The sequence below is a fragment of the Eretmochelys imbricata genome, chromosome 2 (assembly GCF_965152235.1).
Source record: "Eretmochelys imbricata isolate rEreImb1 chromosome 2, rEreImb1.hap1, whole genome shotgun sequence".
Classification (NCBI taxonomy): domain Eukaryota; kingdom Metazoa; phylum Chordata; order Testudines; family Cheloniidae; genus Eretmochelys; species Eretmochelys imbricata.
Window position 1 is genome coordinate 265,185,609 of NC_135573.1, and position 23,329 is coordinate 265,208,937.

A 23,329-nucleotide genomic window follows, 5' to 3' on the forward strand; every position below is an offset into this window, starting at 1 on the left:
ATGGGCATGAGTTACTGTCTGGAACAAAGGTCACATCACTCAAACCGGAAAATGGAAATGCTAAACTGACATGTTTTACTGCACTCAGTAAGGGTTCATTGTGCAGACTCTCTTACTAAGGGCTCTGCAGTTCTATTGCACTCTCTTGGTCCACTTCTTGAATGCAGCTGTAGAACAGTTTTATCACAGCTTTATATCTACCCTTAAAATGTTTCTCTGGGGTTTGATGTAGGACCTTGTACTGCCCATCATCATAATAGATCTGAGCACCTCAAACGGCGATTTTACCCTGTGAAATAGGAAGGGACTGTCCCCAGTTTACAGACTGGGAAACCAGGCACAGATCAAATGATTTATGAAAGGTACTACAGGGAGCCTGTGGAAGAGCAAGGAATTGATCCCAGGTCTTCTGAGTCCAGTCCAGTGCCTGAGCTACAAGACCATCTTAGTAATAAATGTCAAGATCCTACAAATCAAGGAGTTCGGTTAGTGTCTGGAAATATACCATACGTTCACCATTAGAAGTGTCAGGTACACTTAGTTTTTATGTTTTACTATGCCGTGTTCTTCTGCAGCTCTTCAGTTCATTCCATGGTATTGCACCAAACATACGTAATAAATGCAAAATCTCAACCAGTTTTTTTCATTCTGTATGGACTTATCCCAAAATGCATGATTCAGAGAAGAAATTTACTATGGGCCTGTTTCAGATGTTTCCATGTGAACCCAGGGGTTCTCTACTATGTGTAAAACATAGATAATTAGCTCAAATAGTTAGTAAAATCATTACATACTTGGTTTTTCCTGGCAAAAAAATTAATTTTTGCACACTGGGCTCGGTACCAAACAGAGAGAACTGGGTTGCGCTGGTGAAGTGCTGGGGCCACGCTTAGAGACTCAAATCCATTTTTAGGCACCTAAATAAAAGTGGCCTGATTCTTTTTCCCCCACAGGTTCTGAGCTGCCACAGTTCCACCTAAACTTAATGGGAGCTGCTTATGCTGAGCACCTTTGAATGGTGGGCCACTCTTACTGAGCTCTGAAATATGGATTTGAGAGGGTAGTTAAGGTTTTTATGTATAACGAGATACATTTGAAAATCAGTGGGCTCTGATCACTTGCCTCAGGAATAGCCAGAACATGCATGTCTAGTTCCAGTTTTTACAGGAAGGTTATGATGACTGGGGTTTTTTCTTATTTAACTTTGCTATGTGTTCCTGAGGATTTTCTGGGTGTTGGTGACCTCACAGTTTGCGAGGATTTAAAGTCCAAGGCTGTGTAAACCTTTGCTTGGCAGGTAATGACTGCGCTTTTCCTGCGCTCGCCATATCTAACTCTTTGCTTTGTAAAATACTCTTGGTTCACTCCATTATTAAACGTGCCACAGTGTTGTTTTAAATGTTTGGATCTTTATGCCCTGTAAGAGCTTGGCATTGCCAGACCTTCAGGGTTCTGTACCCATCCTCTCCGTGGTCATTGTTTGGATGCTCTGCTGATGTGCGCTCAGAATTGGTTATGTAAAGTTTGAAAGCAACCGTGAAGATTCCCTCTTCGGAGGATCAAATCCAAACAGGCAGCTTCATTGTGGTGGATCTCCTCTTGACCCCTTCTGAAGACTGCGGAAACTTGCACGTAGGGTTTATTTCCATTATTCAGACGTTGGGACTGAAAGAAGGAGGAAGAGTATAAAAGGGAGGTGCCCAAAATTTGACCTTTGGGCTAAAGGCAGTTTATGGAGTCTTTTAATGGTAACACACAGCCAGTAAGCTCTTAAATATGGAGGTGTGGTCCCTGGAAATGCTAAGCATGCATGGCTCCATCTTGATCAGAGCATTCTGTTTTCTGCTTCTGTAGTGCATGGTCTTGGCTCAAAGCACTGAGTTTGCCCTGCTGTGGTATGGGTGACTTTGTGGTCCCCAGTTAGGCAAAAGTTGAGGTATCTCTGTCAGAGTCTGATTCTGGGCATTGTGTAGTGAGTTTAATAGTGAGGCAAGAGTGGTACCAAATGTTTCCACAAACTGTTCTCATTTGGGTTAGAATAAGAGAAACTAACAATAGTATTCTGACATGCCTCATATCCATATGACCCATAAATACTGTGAAACAACCAGAATGGTCATCTCCTGTTGAACAGAGATGCACGGATCTGGTGGCAGAATTTCTCTCTTATGTGAGAGTTTCCAAATCTCCCATAGTGTGGGCTTGATTTTCAGCATTTTTACAAGTTTTTAGAAACATCTGCGCCGAAAGCTCCTTGCACCACACAGCTGCCTGGAGCAATACTTTTTCAGTTCTTTTGTGCTGCTTTATGATGGCATGCAGCAGCACCTGTTCAGCTGATCTGATCACTAGTTCATTTCTGCAGGGATTGTTCCTGTATTCTGACCTTTAATAGATAAAAGACATCCTCAGTAAAGCTTTATTGGTTAGGAAAATCAAGTAAGAAGAGGTGGCCAACATCTCACTTCAGTAATTAGCAAAGGTGTCTGATGAAAACAAACTATGTTTGTAAGTTTCTGAAGAACATGCTTACCCTTGCTGTCAAACCAACAGGTTTCATTCCTGGAATCTAAAGTTGTACTTATGCATGGAATAGACATTGTGTAGATTCTTGCACTGCTACTCCTCCTACATGTCACGCCCTGACTTTAGGAGGCCCGCCCGGGGAGAGCATGCATCAGTCTCCAGGTCCAGTCAGTCCTTGGTACTTCAGAGAATGTCAGCAAGGGGGCTTATTGTTCTTACGGTGCGATTTCCCCTGTCCTCTTAATTTGGCATGAGTCAATCTTCATGACTGTGCATACACTGGCCAGTTTAACCTGCAAACTGGTGTCTGTTGGAAGGGTGAGTTCTCTAATGTGGCACATCCATCAGTTTCACAAGGTTACACTTTCTCTGACGTTCAGTTTCCTTGATTCAATTTCAAATTCACTGCTTCTTTGGACCACATTCAAAATGTGTACATTGTTAACCCCTTTATTAAAATAACCTTATTTTGTATCCCCCAAGGCTTCATCCTAAGAACTGCCTAGGCGTACGTCAGTTTGCAGAAACCATGATGTGTGCCGTGCTCTACGAATCTGCCAACAGCTTCATCCACCAGCACTTTGTGGAGGTGTCCATGTCTGAAGAGTTCCTTGCTCTACCCTTCGAAGATGTGCTGGAGCTGGTTTCAAGGGAAGAGCTCAATGTCAAGTCTGAGGAGCAGGTATGTGCACCAGCTGGTAAATGGTATAGCAGAGGCAGCTTTTGCCACCAGAGGATTTGAAACCCTTGGGGCATAGCAAGATCTGGGTGAGAAGTTGAACTGGTCCATGTAGTGATCAAAGCTGAGAAGATGGCCTTGTTGTGGATGGTGGGTGTATGCCCTTTGCTAGAATAATGGTGCTCTGACTCTTTCACTCTGTACATAACTTGTGGGAATTGGGGCTTCTTTCAGCTTGGTTATCAGAACACTCTTCTGGGGAGCATCCGTTATTTGCGAAGCATGGCATTGAACTGTGCTGAAATGTTCGCAGCTGAGAACCCTTGACGTCCGGAACTCTAGTGACATCTTGAACTCTCGCTTTACTGAGTGAATTTCAGTTCTGTTGAAAGGTGCTGGGATCTCTGCCCTGGAGGCGATCTCTAGAACTACAGAATAAACAGTGTTTCAGCCTTATTCTGGAGGGATCCCTTCGAGATTCTCTACAGCATTTTGTAATGAATCTTCCTCCTGAAATTGCCAATGAGATGGTCGGTCGGGATGGTGGCTTACGTAATATGGAGGCCTTTGTACAAGGAACTGGACTGAATCACACCGAGTCACTTCACATAGGCCTCTGAATAACCATTGCCACTTTGACCCATAGCAGCAGCGATCCTGATTTGAACTGGAGATCTGCATCTGAAAGGCTCTGCATCTTGCTGCCAGTGTTCAAGCCATCGCATCCCCTGTGGTGGTTCGGGGGGCTTATTCCTAGAGAAAAATAGACTTTTAGAAAGTCTGGGTTGGAAAAAGAGGTCCCTGGTTAGAGGTATAGGTTAGGAATCATTAAAAAAGGGATAGAGAATAAGACGGAGAATATCTTATTGACCTTATATAAATCCATGGTATGCCCACATCTTGAATACTGTGTACAGATGTGGTCTCTTCATCTCAAAAAAGATATACTGGCATTACAAAAGTTTCAGAAAAGGGCAACTAAAATGATTAGGGGTTTGGAACAGATCCCATATGAGGAGAGATTAAAGAGGCTAGGACTTTTCATCTTGGAAAAGAGGAGACTAAGGCGGGCTATGGTAGAGGTATAGAAAATCATGAGTGGTATGGAGAAAGAGAATAAGGAAAAGTTATTTACTTGTTCACATGATATAAGAACTAGGGGCCACCAACTGAAATTAATGGGTAGCAGGTTTAAAACAAATAAAAGGAAGTTCTTCTTCACTCAGCGCAGAGTCAACCTGTGGAACTCCTTGCCTGAGGAGGTTGTGAAGGCTAGTACTATAACAGGGTTTAAAAAGAGAACTGGATAAATTCATGGAGGTTAAGTCCATTAATGGCTATTAGCCGGGATGGATAAGGAATGGTGTCCCCAGCCTCTGTTTGTCAGAGAGTGGAGATGGATGGCAGGAGAGAGATCACTTGATCATTACCTGTTAGGTTCACTCCCTCTGGGACACCTGGCATGGGCCTCTGTCGGTAGACAGGATACTGGGCTGGATGGACCTTTGGTCTGACCCAGTATGGCCTTTCTTATGTATAAACATCAGGTCTGAATCGTCTTATCTCCTTAGAACCTCTTGTTCAAATTTCACACATGCTCAAATCAAGCCACCTTCTTCTGAGGCAGGTAAACTTTAGCACAGGCTTCGTATCTTTCATAAGATTTTAAAACAAGAGGTCCTCCCTGCTGTGTGAAGCAGTTACGATCCCATGACTCTCCTTGTGAGCAGCAGACTCTGTCCCAATGTCCTTGGTGACAGTTTTCCTTCTAACTGCTGTGCAGCATACTGGCTGCCACCTTCCACCTCTGAGATGGTGTTGCATTTTAGTGTGGTGCAGCATACAGTTGAGTTGTCCAGTAGAACCTCAGAGTTACGAACACCAGAGTTATGAACTGATTGGTCAACCACATGCCTCATTTGGAACTGGAAGTACACAATCAGAGAGCAACAGAGATGAAAAAAAAGCAAACAAAGTACAGTACCGTGTTAAATGTAACCTACTAAAAAATACAGGGAAAGTTTTAAAAAAATGATTGGACAAGGTAAGGAAATGGTTCCTGTGCTTGTTTCATTTAAATTAAGATGGTTAAAAGCCGCATTTTTCTTCTGCATAGTAAAGTTTCAAGCTGTATTTAAGTCAGTGTTCAGTTGTAAACTTCTGAAGGAACAACCATAACGTTTTGTTCAGCGTTACAAACAACCTCCACTCCCAAGGTGTTCGTAACGCTGAGGTTCTACTGTACAACATTTTGGGGTCTTCTGGGGTGCAAGTTGCGTTTAAAGATATGACTACCAGCTGATCTGTTGGAGAAATACTTTATGCTAGAAACCTCTAGAGAACGGAAGTGGGAGGTTCTGGCTTTGTCCAGTGTAAATGAAAGGCTTGGAAACGATGTGTGTGGCTATCCAAATTTTTTCCATGACAACCCAATATTTAGCATGTGTGCATGATGCTTAGTGGCAGGGTTACACCACAAGGTGGCAGCAGTAACCACAAATGCCAATAATCAGATGTTTACAAAGCAAAACTTTTTCTGGTAATCTCTTAATTCAGTTCTTGGGAGAAGGGGGCCGAACTGTGTAAATTGTTGGCCTTCAAGGCATTAATGCTGTTCCACATCAGTATTGTGGACACCTCGGTTCAAATTCTTATCTACTGCTGATCAGCCCAGCAGGATCTCTGGATGCAGTGGCAGCAGCCTGGTTAGACCAATGGGACAATGCCCCCTGAAATGGAAGCTCTCAGCTGCATGCCCAGAAGGTCAACACACTGGGGCTATTTCAGACCAATGGGTGGGGAATTAATTCCAAATCTGGGCCCTTATGAAGAATGCCCTGCGTTATAGAGGACCCCTCTGGTGAATTCAGGAACGGCATTGATGGCCTCTGTGATTGAAAGGTGTATGCTAAGAATGGGGAAGGAATAATGTGGTGAGCTGGGTGTTAGTGGAGACATGCTGGGCTCTGAGTGGCAAAGTGTTAGTATCTTTGCTCTAGATCCCTCGAGTGACTTCTGTTTTCCTGAACACCTGTGTTCCTTGGCGAGACGTTCCTTTTGTTACAGTCCATCTGTTCAAGTTTGTCTTCATCCCGCCTTTTGTGAGCTGCTTCAGGACAGAGAAAACAAAATCTCGTGTCTACCCGAAGTGCAGAGACCTACCAAAGAAATGGCTCCTCTCTCTTCTGGCAGGTATTCGAAGCTGCGTTAGCCTGGGTCCGGTACGAGCGAGATCAGAGGGAATCCTGCTTACCTGAGCTACTGTCCAAAATCCGACTGCCCCTTTGTCGACCTCAGTTCCTCACTGACCGTGTGCAACAAGATGACCTTGTCCGCTGCTGCCACAAATGCCGGTGAGCGCTTGTGGGCTGTTCAGGAGATGTCCAGTGTGTGTGGGCCTCCACGCTGATAGTGTGTTGGAGTGGCTGTCCCAGAGCCTGAAATCCTCTCCCCATGAAGTGGGAGCGCCACACACAGGAGAAGAGCGATTCCCTCGTGCTGCCTGCTGACGAGGCTAAGCCAGCATCTGCAAGGATTAGCTCTGCAGGGTAGAGAAGAGATCAGTTGACATAATCATTGGCGACCTCAGCAGAGGGACCAGTTTGGATGGTGGTCCCAAGACCCACCAAACTATCGTTCTAATGTTTGGTCTTAATTTCAGGGACCTGGTGGATGAAGCAAAAGACTATCACCTAATGCCAGAACGCCGGCCGCACCTCCCGGCATTCAAGACGCGTCCCCGGTGCTGCACATCGATCGCAGGATTGATTTATGCTGTTGGAGGTCTTAATTCAGCAGGTACCTTGCATATCCACTTCCCACAGCTACCAAGTGACGAGTACATTGAGTAACGGCATCAGATTGTAAACGTCATGCTTCACCCGTAAAACGTTGAGCGGTCTCTCCTGCTCTTCCCTTTTTCTGTAGCCCTTTGACACTCAGGCCATCCCGCCGACAGAATGCTGAAGGGGGCTGTGGTCGGTTCTTGAACGTTTTTCACTCTAGGAATGCTGGGTGGATTGTTCAGGGATATTGTTTCCAGTGTGTGTGAAACTGCACCAACTTGTTGCATTTGTCTCTTTAAAATTACGGGCTCCAGTGTAAGTGTGGAGAACCCCAAAGGCAGTAATAGAAGAACATATTGGCAGCATTAATGCATTGCATTCAAGCGTACAACAGGTAAAATAATTGCCGTGCTCTTTGGTCTGTTTCAAAGAAGTCAAGCCTCTGTAGTAAAGGCAGTTTCCTTTTCCATTATGAACCTTTCCGTTGTACCTTAACCATGAAAACATGGCTCGTGCCACGCAAGGCTTCATTGTGGGAACAAGAGCATGTGTTAGTTCAACTTCTCTTTGATTCAGGTACACATGGAGTCACTCCAAGGACAGTATGCTCCCCATTATCCCATTAACACAAGTTCTATTCAACTAATCAGGAGTTTGGATGGTCGAGAGGACAGGAACCTCTTCCTCGCAGTCCTGGCCAGGGGTCTCTGCACTGCCCTGCTCGTTTGCTCCCATGACACTGGGATTGCAGAGGGCTCGCTGTGCTGACGCAGAGCCATTGACACCCAAGCCTTTCAGACCCGAAGGGGTGAGGCAGAGCAGAGATCCCTGACCAGGACTCTGCCCTGCCAGGACTGCAGCCTTCCCTGCACCTGGTGCCTGCAGGGATCAGATGTCATCAGCCCTGCAGCAGTGGAAGGAGCCCTCTGCAGCTCTGCTGTCACAGCCCCGCTCGTTCCCTTCCAGGACTGCCAGGCTGCAGCGGGTTCCCTGCGCTGCCCCAGGAGCCGTTCAGCAGCAGGGCAGCCTCCCCTCTGGACGGGGACTCGTCCTCCTCGCAGTCCTGGACAGGGGTCTCTCCTCAGTGAGCCGAGCCTTCCAGTTATCCAAACCCTTGCCTTGTCCCCCATCGTGAGAGCCACGGGGGACAAGGAAGGAATTTGATAACGCGGAGGTTCAGCTAGTAGGATCTCGGATAAACTGGACTTTACCATAGTTCTTTAGGCCCATAATCATCCTGCATAAACCCAGGAAACTTACAGTCCCTTTTAAAATGCCATGCAGCAGCCCACTAATGCCACGGATCCAGTGAACACACGCATACTACAGGGCTGCCTCATGAGGCCTGGATTCCGTACCCTAGAAGGATGAGGTCAGCCATGCGGGAGTGGTGCTGCTGTGATTCCAGGGAGTCGACTGGCCCCTGCGATGTTAATTGTTAAGTCACAAAGCCTGGTACCTGCTGTGAGGGTCCTGCCAGCGGTTTGATTGCAGGGGCAGGGTGTAAGGGGTCAGCAAACAGTTCGGATTGTGGAGCCCAGATTTACAGGAACTCCCTCCAATGTTGAGCAGTTCCCCATCAGGGCTGGGTGGAGATGGGGCCGATGTGCTGATGGGGTATTCTGGCACCTGCTAACATTTATGTAGGAATGTGGCCATGCCAGGGCTGAGGAGGCTACGCCAAACCGGAGACTCAAGTAGGGACCATTTAGAGGCTCCACTATCATCCCTTGGCCTGGGGGGCAAGATCCCTTCCCTACTGCCGCCTACACAGGCCATCCCTACAGATACTCAAGGCAGTGAGCCCAGGTTTTTCCCTTAACACTCAGAGCGCGAACCCTGTATCCCCATCATCCTTCCTTGCATGGATGAACAGATGGGAAAAGTCCATCGCTTTCTGCTTCTGCCCCCATTCAGCAGAGGCTCCACAAAGAAAAAAAATCTGTCACTTTTTTTAATTTGAGTAGCAAATTTTTATGCAGGTGATTCACTGAACGTGGTGGAAGTCTTCGACCCCATTGCAAATCACTGGGAGAAGTGCCAGCCGATGACGACGGCACGCAGCCGAGTGGGTGTGGCTGTGGTGAATGGACTCTTGTATGCCATTGGTGGATACGATGGCCAGTTAAGACTGAGTACAGTGGAAGTTTATAACCCAGAGATGGATTCTTGGTCCAAAGTAGGAAGCATGAACAGCAAACGAAGGTACGTGAGACATACACCCCGTTCCGTACAAAGAATTTGAGGGGAGGAAGAGATGAAATGTTCACAAGGGCAGGGAAAAATCTAGGAATCAGTAGTGCTGAAAATGGCTGAGGTGACCGGGGAGATCAGAGTTTGTAGGGCGATACAGTAGGAAAAAGATCAAAGGAATGGAACAGGAAGGGAGTAGTTGCGCTTTGCATAACTCTGGTGGAAGCGCACTTGGGATGTTACATTCTGTTCTGGGCTCCTCTTTACCAGAATGACTCACTGGAGGGAGTTCAGAGAACATCAGCGCGAGTCTAGAGGGATTGATGTACGAGGAAAGATATGAAGAGCTACATATGTATGGTGTGCCCTCACACTGACCAAGGGCGGAGAAAGAACTCTTATTGGTGTCAGCGTCTGAGAGAGAATTATTTGTGGTGGCACAAAGAAAAATAAGATGAAATTGAGACAGGGCAGACAGGCTGATTATCAGAGAGAATTTCTGGTAGATCTATAAGGATGTGGAATAGATTCCCAAAGGAAGTAGCGGAAGCCATGTTGCTTGGGACCTTTTTAAAACTAGCCTGGATAAAGCAGTGGAAAATGTGTTGTAGGGAATACTCATTCACTGGCAGGCAGGGTGATGGACACATGGGTCTTCTGTCTCTTTGGTGCACTCATGCATCGCTGAGCATATAGACTCCTCCACTGGAAAGTGCAGTCAATTTACACAATGCAGGGCTTGCAGTCCAGGCTTTGCAAAATGAGTCCTGAGTGATTTTATCTCTGAGCAGAAGATCTGGTGGTTTATATGCTGAGCAAGGGGAAGTTGGTTCAGTTCACACCAACCTAGGAATTATGTTGTGGTGGCACTTGGAAAGGCACACTGCATTATGTGGTCAACAATGTGAAAACCCACCTATTAACTCTCATGGCAGCACTGTCCCTTCCTCCACAGCAGCCTGTGGCTCGTCTGTCTCCTTCCAAATTTAAACGTGTTTGTGGCTTCCAGTGTTTTTACTCTGGTTTCTTTTTGCTGCTCCTCAGTCACTGAGCGTTCTTAAATTGCCCACTTCTGCTAGCTTTGCAGCACGTCTTCCCCATAATCGTTTGTGCCTGATTTTAATGTGGTTTCAAATGCTAATCACTTGGGAAGAGTATATTGCCTGTATCTTGTTACTTGAAATTCTGTTTGTAACCCGGATACTTGGTGGCACCAGTGCGATTCTGCTGGGATTGCGCTCATTCAGGGTGGTTAGCTGCTCTGTGCAAGCAAATACAATTTAAAATCTGTAGTGCACAGTCCAGGAGTTAAGCAGGTTGTGCCAAGTAAGCCCTGTTCAGACTGGTAGACGGCCAAGACTTTAGGTCTGGCTCTGGAAACGATCTTGAGTGTAAAGTCCTGAAACCATTTCCACGCACATCATAATCTTGAGTAGGAAAACTGTTTTTCCATAGCTATGAGGTTCCTTGTGTGGAGCTTTTCCCCCAGTAAGACGACTGCTTTTCTTCCGTAGTAGGCTTATTCTGCTCTTTGCACCAGTAACGAAGCGGCTGAGTTTGCTAATCCCCTAAACAACCTTCTGGGCTGCAACCCTGCCATGAGGATCCTGTTCTGCTTGCACTTTACTAGAGTGTGCATCATGAGAGTGTTGTCCTTTCATCCTCGCTAAAACTTAGTCTTATGAAGCAAAGCAGAGTGGGTGTCCATAAGAGGGTGTTTTACACAGAGCAGAGTGCGCCTGAAGGATTGTATCCAAGAGCTTGGCTTTTGCAGTCCATAATGGTTTTCTCATTGCAAGATGAGTGCTAAGAGGAAGGTGGTGGAAGAACTTAAATGTGAAACTGAAGGTTTAATTTGAAGGTGGAATTCCATTATCCCATTGTCTCGTTCCTTAATGTGCATTTTGAGCCAGATGTTTAACTGTCAAATACAGTGGAGGGTGACCAACTTAATGGAGGTGACACTGGTACAGTAAAGCAGTAAAGGGTTTTATACTGAAGCCCATCACCATAGTACCTGAGCATCTTCCACATAAAATCAACCTCAAGAGCAAAGTCCTTAGTGGACTTCATGGAGTCTATGGCACATCTCTCTTTTCAGGGCCAAAGCTCTTCTTGGGGTAAGGTTTGTATTTTGGGATAGGATTTGGAAGTGGTTTGGGGAAAAAAAGGGGACATTTGTATTGGGACGTTACATTTGTGGCATTAAAGGTCTGTTACCGTGAAACCAGCTTTGGGGCCAGACAAGTAGTTTAGCAGACCGGTAGTGGGATACTGAGCCTTTCACTCACAGGCTGGTTGGTTGATTCCATATTAGGTCAGTAGTGACCAAAGTGTGCTCAGTTGAGATGGCCATCTTAAACCACTTCCTAGTTTGCAAAACCTCCACCACCAGTCAGCTCCATGGGTAGCCACACTTGGTAGAGTTGAAAAGGAGCAAAGACGAAATGTTTCGCTCCCTAGAGTTGAGTCTTTCAGGGCAGGGTTGAGGCGCATTTGCAGAATGTTATAAACAATTTCTCTACATCTCTCAAGCTGTTTTCTAACTGGCGGCAGTTGACTTTATTTGTGAACGTCCCCGTGTCAGCTCGATGCTGTGGTCTTGGGGGCTATATAAATAGGCAGTTCAGTAGCTGTATCTCTCGACCTGATTGTCAGACTTGTTCAGCTGTTTCATCCACCAGGTGTCGGCCAAGATGTGTTGAAAAAATGTGTTTCATAATTCAACATGGGTCATTTACCCAAAGGAATCTAACCTGGTGGTTGTGCGTTCATTGCAGTGCAATGGGAACAGTAGTGCTGGATGGGCAGATCTATGTGTGCGGTGGGTATGATGGAAACTCATCCCTCAACTCCGTGGAGACGTACTCACCAGAAACAGACAGGTAGGAGCTTCTAAACGTACTACTGCTTCTCCCACTGGGTTCTGCCCTTCTCCTGAAGCATAGAAGTAACAGCCGAGAGCACTGTTTTTGAAACCGATGAGCTACAGTATGCTGAAAAACCTTTTATTTCCTGTATAGCAACTATATTTGGCTTCAAACCATGCGCACTCGCTTGAGAGAAGTGAATGGAGTAAAGCTTTGATACAAAGCTAAGGCCCTTCGTTTTCAGGGTTTACTGATTTTTTTCCCCCCACCTAAATTTTGGACCATCCAGGTACATGGAAATACCAATTTGTGTTAAGAAAATTCAATACATTACATGAGAGATCTATTTGTTAATATCCAAATAGTTGAAGTGTAAATGCAAGACTGTTAAAGTAAGATGACATAGTCGAAGACACATGTGTATGTCCTGTTAACATACAGTTCATGAAATAAACCACAGCATTATTTTTACTTTTAATACTCTTTCTTTTCCCTATGTTGCTTTTTTCTGTCCTCCCGTTCCCCAGTATTAACTCCAGTATTTACCCAATAATCAGTGAAGCTAATTTATTGTGCTGGTATTCACCCAATTATTAATCTTTATAGTAAACACTGATAAATTCTAGGGAAATTTTTGGTTTATTTAAACAAAATAAAATCTGAGAACGAAGGGCCTTGTGCGGAGCTTATAGATGGTGGAGTGAAAAGTACTAGAAACTCAGTACCTGAAAGGCTTCTGGGTCTCCTGAAAGCTTTGTATAATCCATGGAGCAGCTCATTGAATGTGTTTATGTGGAGATACATGTGCTCTGCCTATGGAAGGAAGAGACTCTTGCACTTCTGCTGTTTGCTTGTCTCTTGGCAAGGTGGACGGTAGCAACTCCCATGAGTTCGAATCGCAGCGCGGCTGGAGTCACCGTGTTCGAAGGCAGGATCTATGTGTCTGGAGGGCATGACGGTTTACAAATTTTCAGCAGTGTAAGTCTGAATCTCAGAGCCAGTTCTGCACCACTTTGATTTCTTGTAACTTTGTGCCATGAAGTTGGACTAATAGCACTGACCAGAGATCGGTAAAAGGGCAGGTGGGAAAGCTCACACAGCTCCCTAATCTAAGCAAACAGCTCCTTAGTCCTTATCTTTAATGTCACCTGTTGATTTAGTTCTGGATGATCCCTGAGCAGGGACCGCTAACTGAGCCAAACAAATACCCACTGGAGGCTAGACTGAGAGAGTGCAACTCCTGCTCACTTCTGGCCTGAGCCAAGAATTGAGCCTCTTTCCAGAAGTGAGACTGCTGCACAAGTCGACTCTGCTCTCACCATTTCCTCCCTCTTCATTTAGTAAATCATTTTAGCCAGCCTTGTGTCTTTGGTCCTTAGTGTTTCAAGCACCATTAAAATTCCCAGATGCCTACATTTGTTACATCTGCTTTCTTTGCCTGTTTGTGGGATGTCATTTCAGAAACTCCCGTGACCCGTTAAACAAACTCAGAAGTGGGAGCTGCACGTGCAGGACAGAGCTGCTATTCCTAGTCTGATTCCGGTCTCAGTCCTAACTTACAGACTTCCTTATATTTTTTTTTTTATTCAGAAAAGTCTGTTATGGGGGATCTCTTCTGCCCTACTGGGAACAGAAGTGTGGTTTGTTGTATCTGAATGAGTCTTGCCACCCATTAACTGCTCTTGGAACATTAGCTTGTCAGTTGGAGGCCCAGCCTTTAGACTGGGCTGTAATATTGACTATTACTGCCTTCCCTAGCTGACTAGGGAAAAATCTTATTGTTTGGCAGCCTGGGATGCCCAAAAGCTGAATCTGGGCTAACATATCGGCCTGCCTGGACCACAACTTTGCCATGTTCCTCCTTGAGCTCCGCCAGTTAGGTCTAACGCTGCAGTTCAAGAAGAGGGGTGATGGACCATGCACTCCAGAGCTACTACAGATACATTCTGGCCACCCTATTTTCTTGTTGAAAAACCATTTTGAGATCCAAGTTGTCCTCGTACAAGTCTAGATAAAATTATTACAAGGTGGGAGTGCACAACTGGTTGAAAAACCGTACTCAAGAGTGATTATGAATGTTCACTGTCAGTCTGGGAGGACATATCTAGTGGGGTCCAGCAGGGGTCTGTCCTGGGTCTGGTGCTATTCTATATTTTTATTAATGACTTGGATAATGGAGTAGGAAGCTTGCTTATAAAATTTGCTGATGGCACCAAGCTGGGAGGGGTTGCAAGCACTTCGGAGGACAAGATTAGAAATCAAAATCACCTTAATAAACTGGTGAATTGTCTGAAAACAACACGATGCAATTGAATAAAGACAAGTGCAAAGTAGTATACTTAGGAAGGAAAAATCCAATGCACAACTACAGAATGGGGAATAACTGGCTAGGCAGTTGTACTGCAGAAAAGGAACTGGGAGTTATAGGGGATTACAAATTGGATAGGAGCCAACAATGTGATAGAGTTGCAAAAAAGGCAAATATCATTCTGGAGTGCATTGATAGGAGTGTCATATATAAGACACAGGAAGTGATTGTCCCAGTCTAGTAAGCGCAGGTGAGGCCTCAGTTGGAGTATTGTCCAATTTTAGGCACCACACTTTAAGAAAGATGCGGACAGACTGGAGAGAGTCCAGAGGAGAGCAACAAAAATGATAAAAGGTTTCGAAAGCTTGACATAAGGTTATGAGGAAAGATTAAAAAACACTGGGCATGTTGTTTCTTGTGAAAAGGAGACTCTGTGGGGGTGGGAGGGCCTGATAAATCCTCAAATATGTTAAGGGCCATTATAAAGAGGACGGTGATCAATTGTCCTACCTTTGGACATGAAGAACAAAAAGTAATGGGCTTAGTCTGCAAGCAAGGAAGATTTAGGTTATATATTACGAAAACTTTCCAACTATAAGGATACTTAGGCACGGGAATAGAGTCCCATTGGAGGCTGTGGAATCCCTATCATTGGAGTTTTTAAAGAATGAGGTTAGACAAACACCTGTCAGGGATGGTCTAGCAAGTTGGGGCTGGACTAGATGACCTGTTCCACCCCTACGAGTCTATGCTTTTATATGCCATAAGAAAGGTTAGCAAGAATGACTGAAAGCTAAAGCCAGTCAAGTTCAAATTAGACATTAGGCCTGCTTTTTTTTAACTCTGAGGGTGATTAACCATTGACGCCACCTACTGAGGGAGGTGGTGGAGTCACCACCACCATATCTCCAAACGAAGACTAGCTGCCTTTCTGGAAGATGCTTTATCCAAGTGCAAGTTATTGGGCTTTCTACAGGTATAACTGGATGAAATTTAGTGGCCTGTGTTAAACAGGAGGCCGGACGAGATGAATTGATGGTCCCTTTCTGCCTTAAACTCTAAATCTGTGAAGTCACGATAAAAATTTCTGAGTCTGCCTGTAATTATCTTCAGTGACATATACTTGCCTAGGCTCAAGGGCAGCTCTCATTCGTTGTCCATGTGCAACCCACAATTGCAGGTTTCTGAATGCCAGGACCCCTCAATGTGTTGACACTCTCTTAACTGCAGGTGGAGTACTACAACCATCACACAGCAACGTGGCACCCCGTCGCAAGCATGCTGAACAAGCGGTGTCGGCACGGAGCTGCTTCCCTGGGCAGCAAGATGTTTGTCTGTGGCGGCTACGATGGGTCCGGCTTCCTCAGCATCGCCGAGGTGTACAGCTCCATGGCAGATCAGTGGTACTTGATCGTCCCGATGAACACCCGACGGAGCCGCGTCTCCCTGGTAGCCAACTGCGGCCGCCTGTATTGCGTGGGTGGCTATGATGGACAGTCCAACCTGAGCTCGGTGGAGATGTACGACCCAGAAACCAACCGCTGGACGTTCATGGCCCCTATGGTGTGCCACGAGGGAGGGGTTGGTGTGGGGTGCGTACCGCTCCTCACCATCTGAGAAGGAAGCATTGGCAGCCATCTCCAAGCAACAATCTCTGGAGAGGTTTAGCGAGGGTTTTGTGATGGGATCTATCCAGAGGTACATTTCTAGATGCTCAAGTGTCATTCACGAACACAAACAGTTAAAAAGAAAGTCGCCCTGCGATTTTTCCAGGCTGAGGCTCTGCCACAGTTGAATATTCACCGTTCAGACCATGTGTGTGTAACCCCTACTCCCTTCCCTCCCCCCACACTCTAGTCATTACGTGGATCTAAGGCTAGGCAGATGCTTCCTTCTCCTAGCCTTTGCTTCAGGTACTGCATTGATCAAGATGTGGTCTACTTCTGGTTATGCTGTTGGGAAGCAGTGGAGCAGTCTATGTTGGTTTGACCCTGCATAAACTAATATTGGCCAGATCAGTGGGAGAGAGCGCGTATGCAGTATGTTCAGGGCAAATGACCCTAATGCCACAGTTCAGTTTATTATTAACTACAGTAGCTTGAGTATTACAAACAGTCCAGTTCATTCTGTTTAGTTACCAAGCACGTTGGATTTTACCCACCCTTACAAAACAGGAGGGGCTTTCTCACCAATGTTGGTTGTTAGAAGCCCATGTGTGGGGTAATCCTTGGAAATGCATTGCTCCTTAATTTCTGAGGATCTATCCCTATGACCAATGTATTTCATTTACTTCTTTTGAATGTAATTTACTTTGTTCTGTTGGATCAGGAAAATTGGATGTAAGCATTAAGGGAGGATGACAAATGTTTTCCCCTCTCAAATTCTCAAAAAAACAAAAAACAAAAAAAATAGATTAAAACATCGAACTGTTCTAAAAGACTGCTGAGGAAAAAAATTGAATATAAATGACACTAGCAGCAAACTTATATTTAACTAGGAAAACTGCCAAAATGTTAATTATACAGATCTTTTTTTTAAATTAAATCTGTTTTAAAGCTTTTTTCCTTTCACAAAACTTAGGCATTGGTTTCCAAAATACATATTAGAAACAGCTGGATTCCAGTATGGTCAAGATCTGTCCTTTTGATCTTTTGCGCAAAGATGAAAATGTAGCACCTCACATGTGCTTTGTTTTGGAAAGTTCCTGCTGTGCATTCAGATGTTTTTGATTTCACAAAAATGTTGTGTGGGTTTTGAAATATGCACTTGGCCTGCTGTGTTGTGAGCTCTTGTGTTTGTTGTTGGTCTGTTTGACAGCTGCCGTTCACTTAAGAAAGCTCAAATACAGACTGAGCCTTCACAGAGAAATAACGCCGAGGGATAGACAATAAGGGTTTGTGCAAGGGACATAACTTGGGCCCCAGGAAAATTGCACGTGCACAAACTTTCAGCACAGCCGAAGGTTTTGTTAAATCAGTGTCTAGCTTTTTCTGTTTAGCTACACTGGAAAGATCTTTACAGCACGCTTGGTTGATGATCTGTTAACCTAGCCATGCAGCCATCTTTTTACAGCCAAACAATGACAGTTGCAAAAGTGTGATACTGTCAACATCCTTCACTTAAAGGAGAGATGAATGTGAAAGACTATTAGCGACCAAGCAGACAGTCTGGTCTTTCCCCAGGAGTCCGTGCCCATATGTTCCCCACTGTTGTTTTCCTGTCATGCAGCCTACACTGGCAGAAGATGAGGTGTTCTCTTCCCCTTCTTCCTTGGTTCTTTGCCTTTTTAATATCCCTGTCTCTCCTCTTCTGTAACAATTGCAAATGGAAGAACACATGGATCCTTGTGTTCTTACTGCAGCGGCACGTACCACCTGACAGAGATGCTTTGGAGTCTTCGCACCTGCACCTTTGCCCTGGAGACTTGTCAGATGCCTTTATGATGCCTGTTCTCCTTTGCAGACCTGGGGAGTGGATGACTGGGTCCAAGTCTAAGTTGGAGTCTCGTCCTACATTGCTGGCCGTGTAGCTACTTCAGGCACCGAGATGCGGCTTTCCAATGATTTTTTTTTATATATATATATATATATCTCCAGGTTACAAACTTTGCCACTTTTTTGGAAGTAGATCATCCCACAATGATTTGATTGAGGTAAATGTGAGTGGCCAGCACATGGTATGGTTATGTATTCTAACTGGACAAGTCGTCAGAGTTCTCTCACGACTGGGAGGAGGACAGTTCTTTGAAACCTTCTTTTGTGCTAAATCAAGAAGCAACAAAGTTTTCAAAATCCAAGTAGGTCTGTGACCACTTTAGTCAGTCTAAGCGTGAAGCCAGCATTCTGCATTAACTTACATCAGAGCGGGGTTAGAGGAACGCATGACACTGACAGCCTATGTATATACAATATCTAGACACAACAGGACGAGGGAAGGACAGCGTGGCCTAGGAGAGACCCCTTTGAACTCGGGGATAATATTATAAAATGATGTGAAATGTATTTATTAGCTCTTCAGTATTTCACTTGCATGAATATGGTCTGCCACTAATCTAGGGCTTCCTTCTCATCCTACTTCCTCCTGTATGATCCTTTAGTGAAGCCCTGGTCACAGTCTGTGAGAACACCAACACAGGCTTCTGATGGGATGAGCAGCTGGGAAGGAAAGGATGCTGTATTCAAACACTAATCTCTTCCATTGACACACAGGGACACGGGGGAATGATAAATATATGTCCATTTCTTTTTGTGTGCGCTTTTTTATGTTCGAACCTTCCTCTGCAAGGGCCAGATCTTGTCAGACCTGGAGCACCCTAATTTCTGTCATTCAGTGGGATCTGAGCGTGCTCTGCATCTCTTGAAACGGGGTCCTGAGTCTGAATTTCTGGGCTTTGTTGGTTTTTTTGTTCATATCAAAAACCTCAGTGCTGCTTAGATTTTTTTTTACTTTGGGTGTGGATGTGGATGTCTCTATATTCAGGTACCATGTATATTGTAGATGTATAATATGAGCGTGTGTGGTTATAAATGTGGGTGCTCTGTCTAGGTATCGATATCTATTTCCTGTTTGTATGCATTTACCAACCAATGGATCATGCTTGAGGATAAACATTCGTTTGGCATTTCCATGCTGCTAAGACTTTTTTTAAACGTCGGCATCAAGACTAAGGTAGTTTTCAGGCCATGAGCTGAAAGGTGGTAGAAAAATAAAATTGTTGTTTGCCATTAGCTGCAAGGCTTTTAAACTATGTATCTTGGGGAAGGAGTGTGTGTGGCGGGGGAAGGGGGGATTTTAGGTTTATTTACTTTTGAAAGTAAAGGGTGTGGCAAGGAAGGAATTAGCAATTTCTTTCTGTCCTGTTCATCTTCCCAACTTGTGTTTTTCCACTCTCAGCCAAGCCTCACTAGCAAGGGTTTGATTGAGCAGATTTCTTTAGGGGCCCATTGACCTGTCTATTAATACCAGAGTTTCCGTGTCTTTCTTAGCAGGGGTGTTGCATTGATACAGCAAGGCTCAGCAGTTATCGAGTCATTTGGTGCCCGCTTCCGTAGAGCAACTATGGTGATAATCATGGGGTTGCTCTCCTAGGGGAGAGGATTGTTTGTCCCCTGCCCATATGTTAATCCATCATCCCAAATTTTCCCCCTCAGCAAGAATGTATTTGCATCACTGAGTGCGTAGATATCCTGCAGGCCCATCAAAAGTTACCCAAGGGGAGTGGAGGAGTCAAACTTTTTCAGAACTGCATTTACCCTTGTGACTCTTTCTTTGAGTAAGGCTGAACTTTACTGCCACCATATGTGCAGAATGATTGGTAGGTGCAGTTCTAGAGTGCCACTGGGCCTACTTGGGGTAGATCTGCTTGTACCATAATGAGTAAATGACTGTGCCGTGTCAGGAATGAATTAGATATACTGAACAAGAGAGTCATAGAGGAATTAGTCTCATTGTGTTTTGGCTAATCTCGAATCACTTTGGGATAGTTCTCATAGTTTCTCGAGCCGTCTCCGTTAGCCTTGCCTTGAATGCCTTCCATGAGTTCACTTGGCAGGGAGATTGGAATGCCGATGATGAGATACGTGTTTCTAGTTGACTGGGAATTGCCTGGCCAAACACTGTTTCATGCCCATAAACAGCTGATGGGCTAATGGTTACTCCAGCAGCCTGTTTGCTAATTAGGGAAGCTTTGTGCATTTTCCAAGTCAATCTTATGCCTGTTAGATCTGTTTGCAGAGAACAGATTCCTAACCGTGTTCAGAGCGGTTCTGAGGGTTAGCTAGACCAGGAGAGATCTGGATATTGAGTATTCCAAACACAGCTTTAGTAATGTCTTTAATGCCAGATGGTTGCAGGAATCCTCATCCACTACAGCTGTGATTTAGGGATTCAAATTCAAACTTCCTGGCTAGCCGAACCAACAAGCAATAGCAAAGAGCTCAGTTTGGAGGGTGGGGTGGGAAATTTTGCTGGGGGTTCTCTGCCTGCCTGCATTCCCACCTCTTGGGACACAGGTTATGCCGTGTGCACTCAGCAGGTTTAATATCTCATAACGTTATTCCCCATAAAGTGGGCAGCATCTTCTCTTTACAATGTATTTGTATTACAGTTAACAACCAGGATCAGGGCCCCCTGTGCTGGATGCTGTACAGGTGTCTGGTAAAAGATAGTCCCCGCCTCAGAGAGTTTCCAGTCTAAATGGTGAGAGGGTTAACTGAAGCACAGAGTCCACAAGGTCACATAGCCAGTCCGTGTCAGAGCCAGGAATAGAATCCAGGTCTCCTGACTCCAGTGCAGTGCCCTAGCCACTAGATCATACTGCTTCCTTTTTTGGGTCACTGTTACAAGGGGCAAGGAAGGGCAAACAGCCTGTTTTAAAATCCCAAATCCACAGCGAATTAAATTACAATAATGCATCTGTAAAGCGAAGTCCTTGAAAATCAGCTCTTCCTCGTCTCGCCAAGACTTGAGTTCACATTTGTTTCTTGGCCTTCTACAAGCTCCTCCCAAAAGCTGGGGAAAGAGTGCTGTCCCTCTGGCCTGGTGTCTGGGATAGCACCAACTGCTCCAGGGGAAACGCACAACTCTGAACCTGCAAGTCCTAACTGGTAGGTAGCCTGTCTGGTCACCATTCTATCCAAAATACATGTAGAAGAGCTGTGGATCAAAACATTGAAGTCCATAGAGCAGGGCGCACTTACACCAGCTGAGACTCTGGCTCTGAGCATACTTGAACTTCAGCACATTCTCCGATTCCCTGAGCTCCATTCCTTACTTCTCTCACAACCTCCATGTCCGTGGTCTAAGGTGTGATCTGTCCAAACCTGGAGGAGCTGGTAAAAGAGTGTATATGCCCTTATATACCCAACTATGGTGGGTAGGAGGCTGTTGGCCCATTAGCTGGTATGGAAGAGTGCAGAGTTAGTTAGGTCTCTCGCTGATAGCTTACTAATGGAAAACTAATAGTATTTACAAATTTAATATTCTAATCAGTTATCCAAACAACTAAAAAGCCATATGGATGGGGTGTTCCTGTGACAACCTGCGAGGGATGAAGTTGCTAAATCAACTCTAAGCTTCTGATCGGTTGGAAACATTCGGGCCACTCAAATTCTTTGACTAGGCTCTTCCTAGAGCCGGACATGGCAGCACAGTGTTACAGATCTTGCTGAGCATTTTCTCTAGGCTTTTAGCACACTTCTTACACTTGTGGTACCTCCCCAAAACAATGCACAGACAGCTGGGTTGGGGAGTTCTAAAGCACTTCTCTCACAACCTCATGATTTCCTGCTGGCTCAGTCCACTTCTTAATCCAAGTGACAAGCAACTGTGGGATGTACATGCCTTCTGTTTTACAAAGTGCTTTTTGCTTCCTCTGTGGCAGTCGGATGCCTTCATTAACAGAAGGACTGTTACAATGCAGAAAAGCATATGGAAGTATTTATACTAGGCCAATTGTATAAGACAGCGGGGGCTTTTTCGCTGTTATCTGATAACCAATATTTGAGAATCTGGCTCTTCGCTTTTTTCTCTATTGGATTAATCTATAACTTGTCATGGTTGGTTAGCATCACAGCTGACAGGCATGAAGATTATGAATTCAGCCAAGCTAATGCGTATTTTGCTCTAGGTCTCAGAGCAGCTGGTTGGAAGGGGTTTGCTTCAAAGAAGTTGGGAGATCTGTTAATATGATAACTGTGTCCAGCTGTAACAACTCTTGGAAAGGACAGTAAATGCCACCTTTCCTCTGACATTCTTGATCCTTGCCAACACAAGCTGACCTGGGTGTACATCCATGAGGCAGGACAGAAGACAAAGTGAGTCCTTTTGACTCTTCCTTTTTGTATATATGATCGGATTAGGGTTTCTTGAGCTATTGAAGGTTGGGTGAATATTAACTGCTGAAATGATGGGACTAGATGGGTGACCGAGGGCTCTGTTTTTGGCGACGATTGACCCCGATCAAAGCATTTTATGTCTAAATTTTAATGGCCACTGCAGGAGGTGGGATACTGGGCTTGATTGGCTATTGATCTGATCTGATTTGACAAATCTTATGTTCTTATCTGTCCATGCCAGCTGCCTTGGGCTGCCACAAATAACTGAGTCAGCTTAGTTCTCCAGCTTCAGCTTTCAACAGGCATGAGAGCACGTGGTTGGCCATGTTGGCTCAGACACCATTAGTGAAGTACCGACACGTGCCAAGCATTCTGCCTGATGCCTGTGGCAGGGGTGTTGCAGGTCCCATCTCTTGTGTGGTGTTGAAGGGGCGCTTTTGTTCCCCAGTGGTGCAAGTCACCCATTCCCAAAGGAGAAATTAAGTGTTTAATTTCTCCTGCTCTTCCAAGGTATAAACAGGGTCCAAAAAGTGGTCTCCTCTTTGTGGGGCAATGTGCAGTCTCCGTGCTCTGGGTTCAGCAATGTCTTAGCCTAGCATCTCCCCCCGTCCACTACCCAATCCTTTCTTCTGAGTGTCTGCTGGACCTAGTAGGGCAAGTCCCATCTGCAGCCACTAGCTAGCCTTCCTGTCTGGTTCCAAAGCTCTGCAGACCAGTTGGGAGAAGAGGGGATCTGGGCCTTGTTTCCACCTGGCTGGCCACATCCCCTAAGGCTATAGTGGAAAAGGAGACCTCTGAGGATTCCCCTTGCGGTATGTCAGTCTGTTCCCCTCTCTTGAGACTCTTCTTTGTGAATGGTGGTTCTGTGTTCCTGAACCAAAGAGAAATGAGAACCAAGGTTACCTTGTTCTTTGAAGGCGAGTATGATCTTAGTCATTGTGCATATTTTAGGTGGCAGGTGAGCTGCTCTAATCAGAGGTTTACCCACTATTCAAAGAAGAATTGAGTTTGTTTTGAATGAGTTCCTCTTTGTTAGGGAAACTTTAAAGGCCTCGTCTGCCATTCGTTTGTCAGAATATGTGTGTGTGTCGGGGTGGGGGGGGAGTGCATTGTTACACACCTGCCCAGTTAAA

At 45.2% G+C, this 23,329-nt stretch overlaps 1 protein-coding gene across 2 annotated transcripts in view; it reads left to right on the top strand.

The window, feature by feature from the left end:
- The window catches only part of KLHL18 (kelch like family member 18), a 36,863-nt gene extending 17,877 nt beyond the window's left edge, over positions 1-18,986 (top strand). Inside the window, exons 4-10 of one of the 2 annotated variants that reach the window (XM_077808491.1) lie at positions 3,010-3,208; positions 6,398-6,558; positions 6,867-7,003; positions 8,958-9,195; positions 11,964-12,068; positions 12,920-13,031; positions 15,592-18,986. In XM_077808491.1, coding sequence (XP_077664617.1) covers positions 3,010-3,208; positions 6,398-6,558; positions 6,867-7,003; positions 8,958-9,195; positions 11,964-12,068; positions 12,920-13,031; positions 15,592-15,978 — 1,339 coding nt within the window. In that variant the 3' untranslated portion in view covers positions 15,979-18,986. The remainder of the gene's footprint in view (positions 1-3,009; positions 3,209-6,397; positions 6,559-6,866; positions 7,004-8,957; positions 9,196-11,963; positions 12,069-12,919; positions 13,032-15,591) is intronic. The other variant, XM_077808493.1, reaches the window with a different exon arrangement.
- The last annotated feature ends 4,343 nt before the right edge of the window (positions 18,987-23,329 follow it).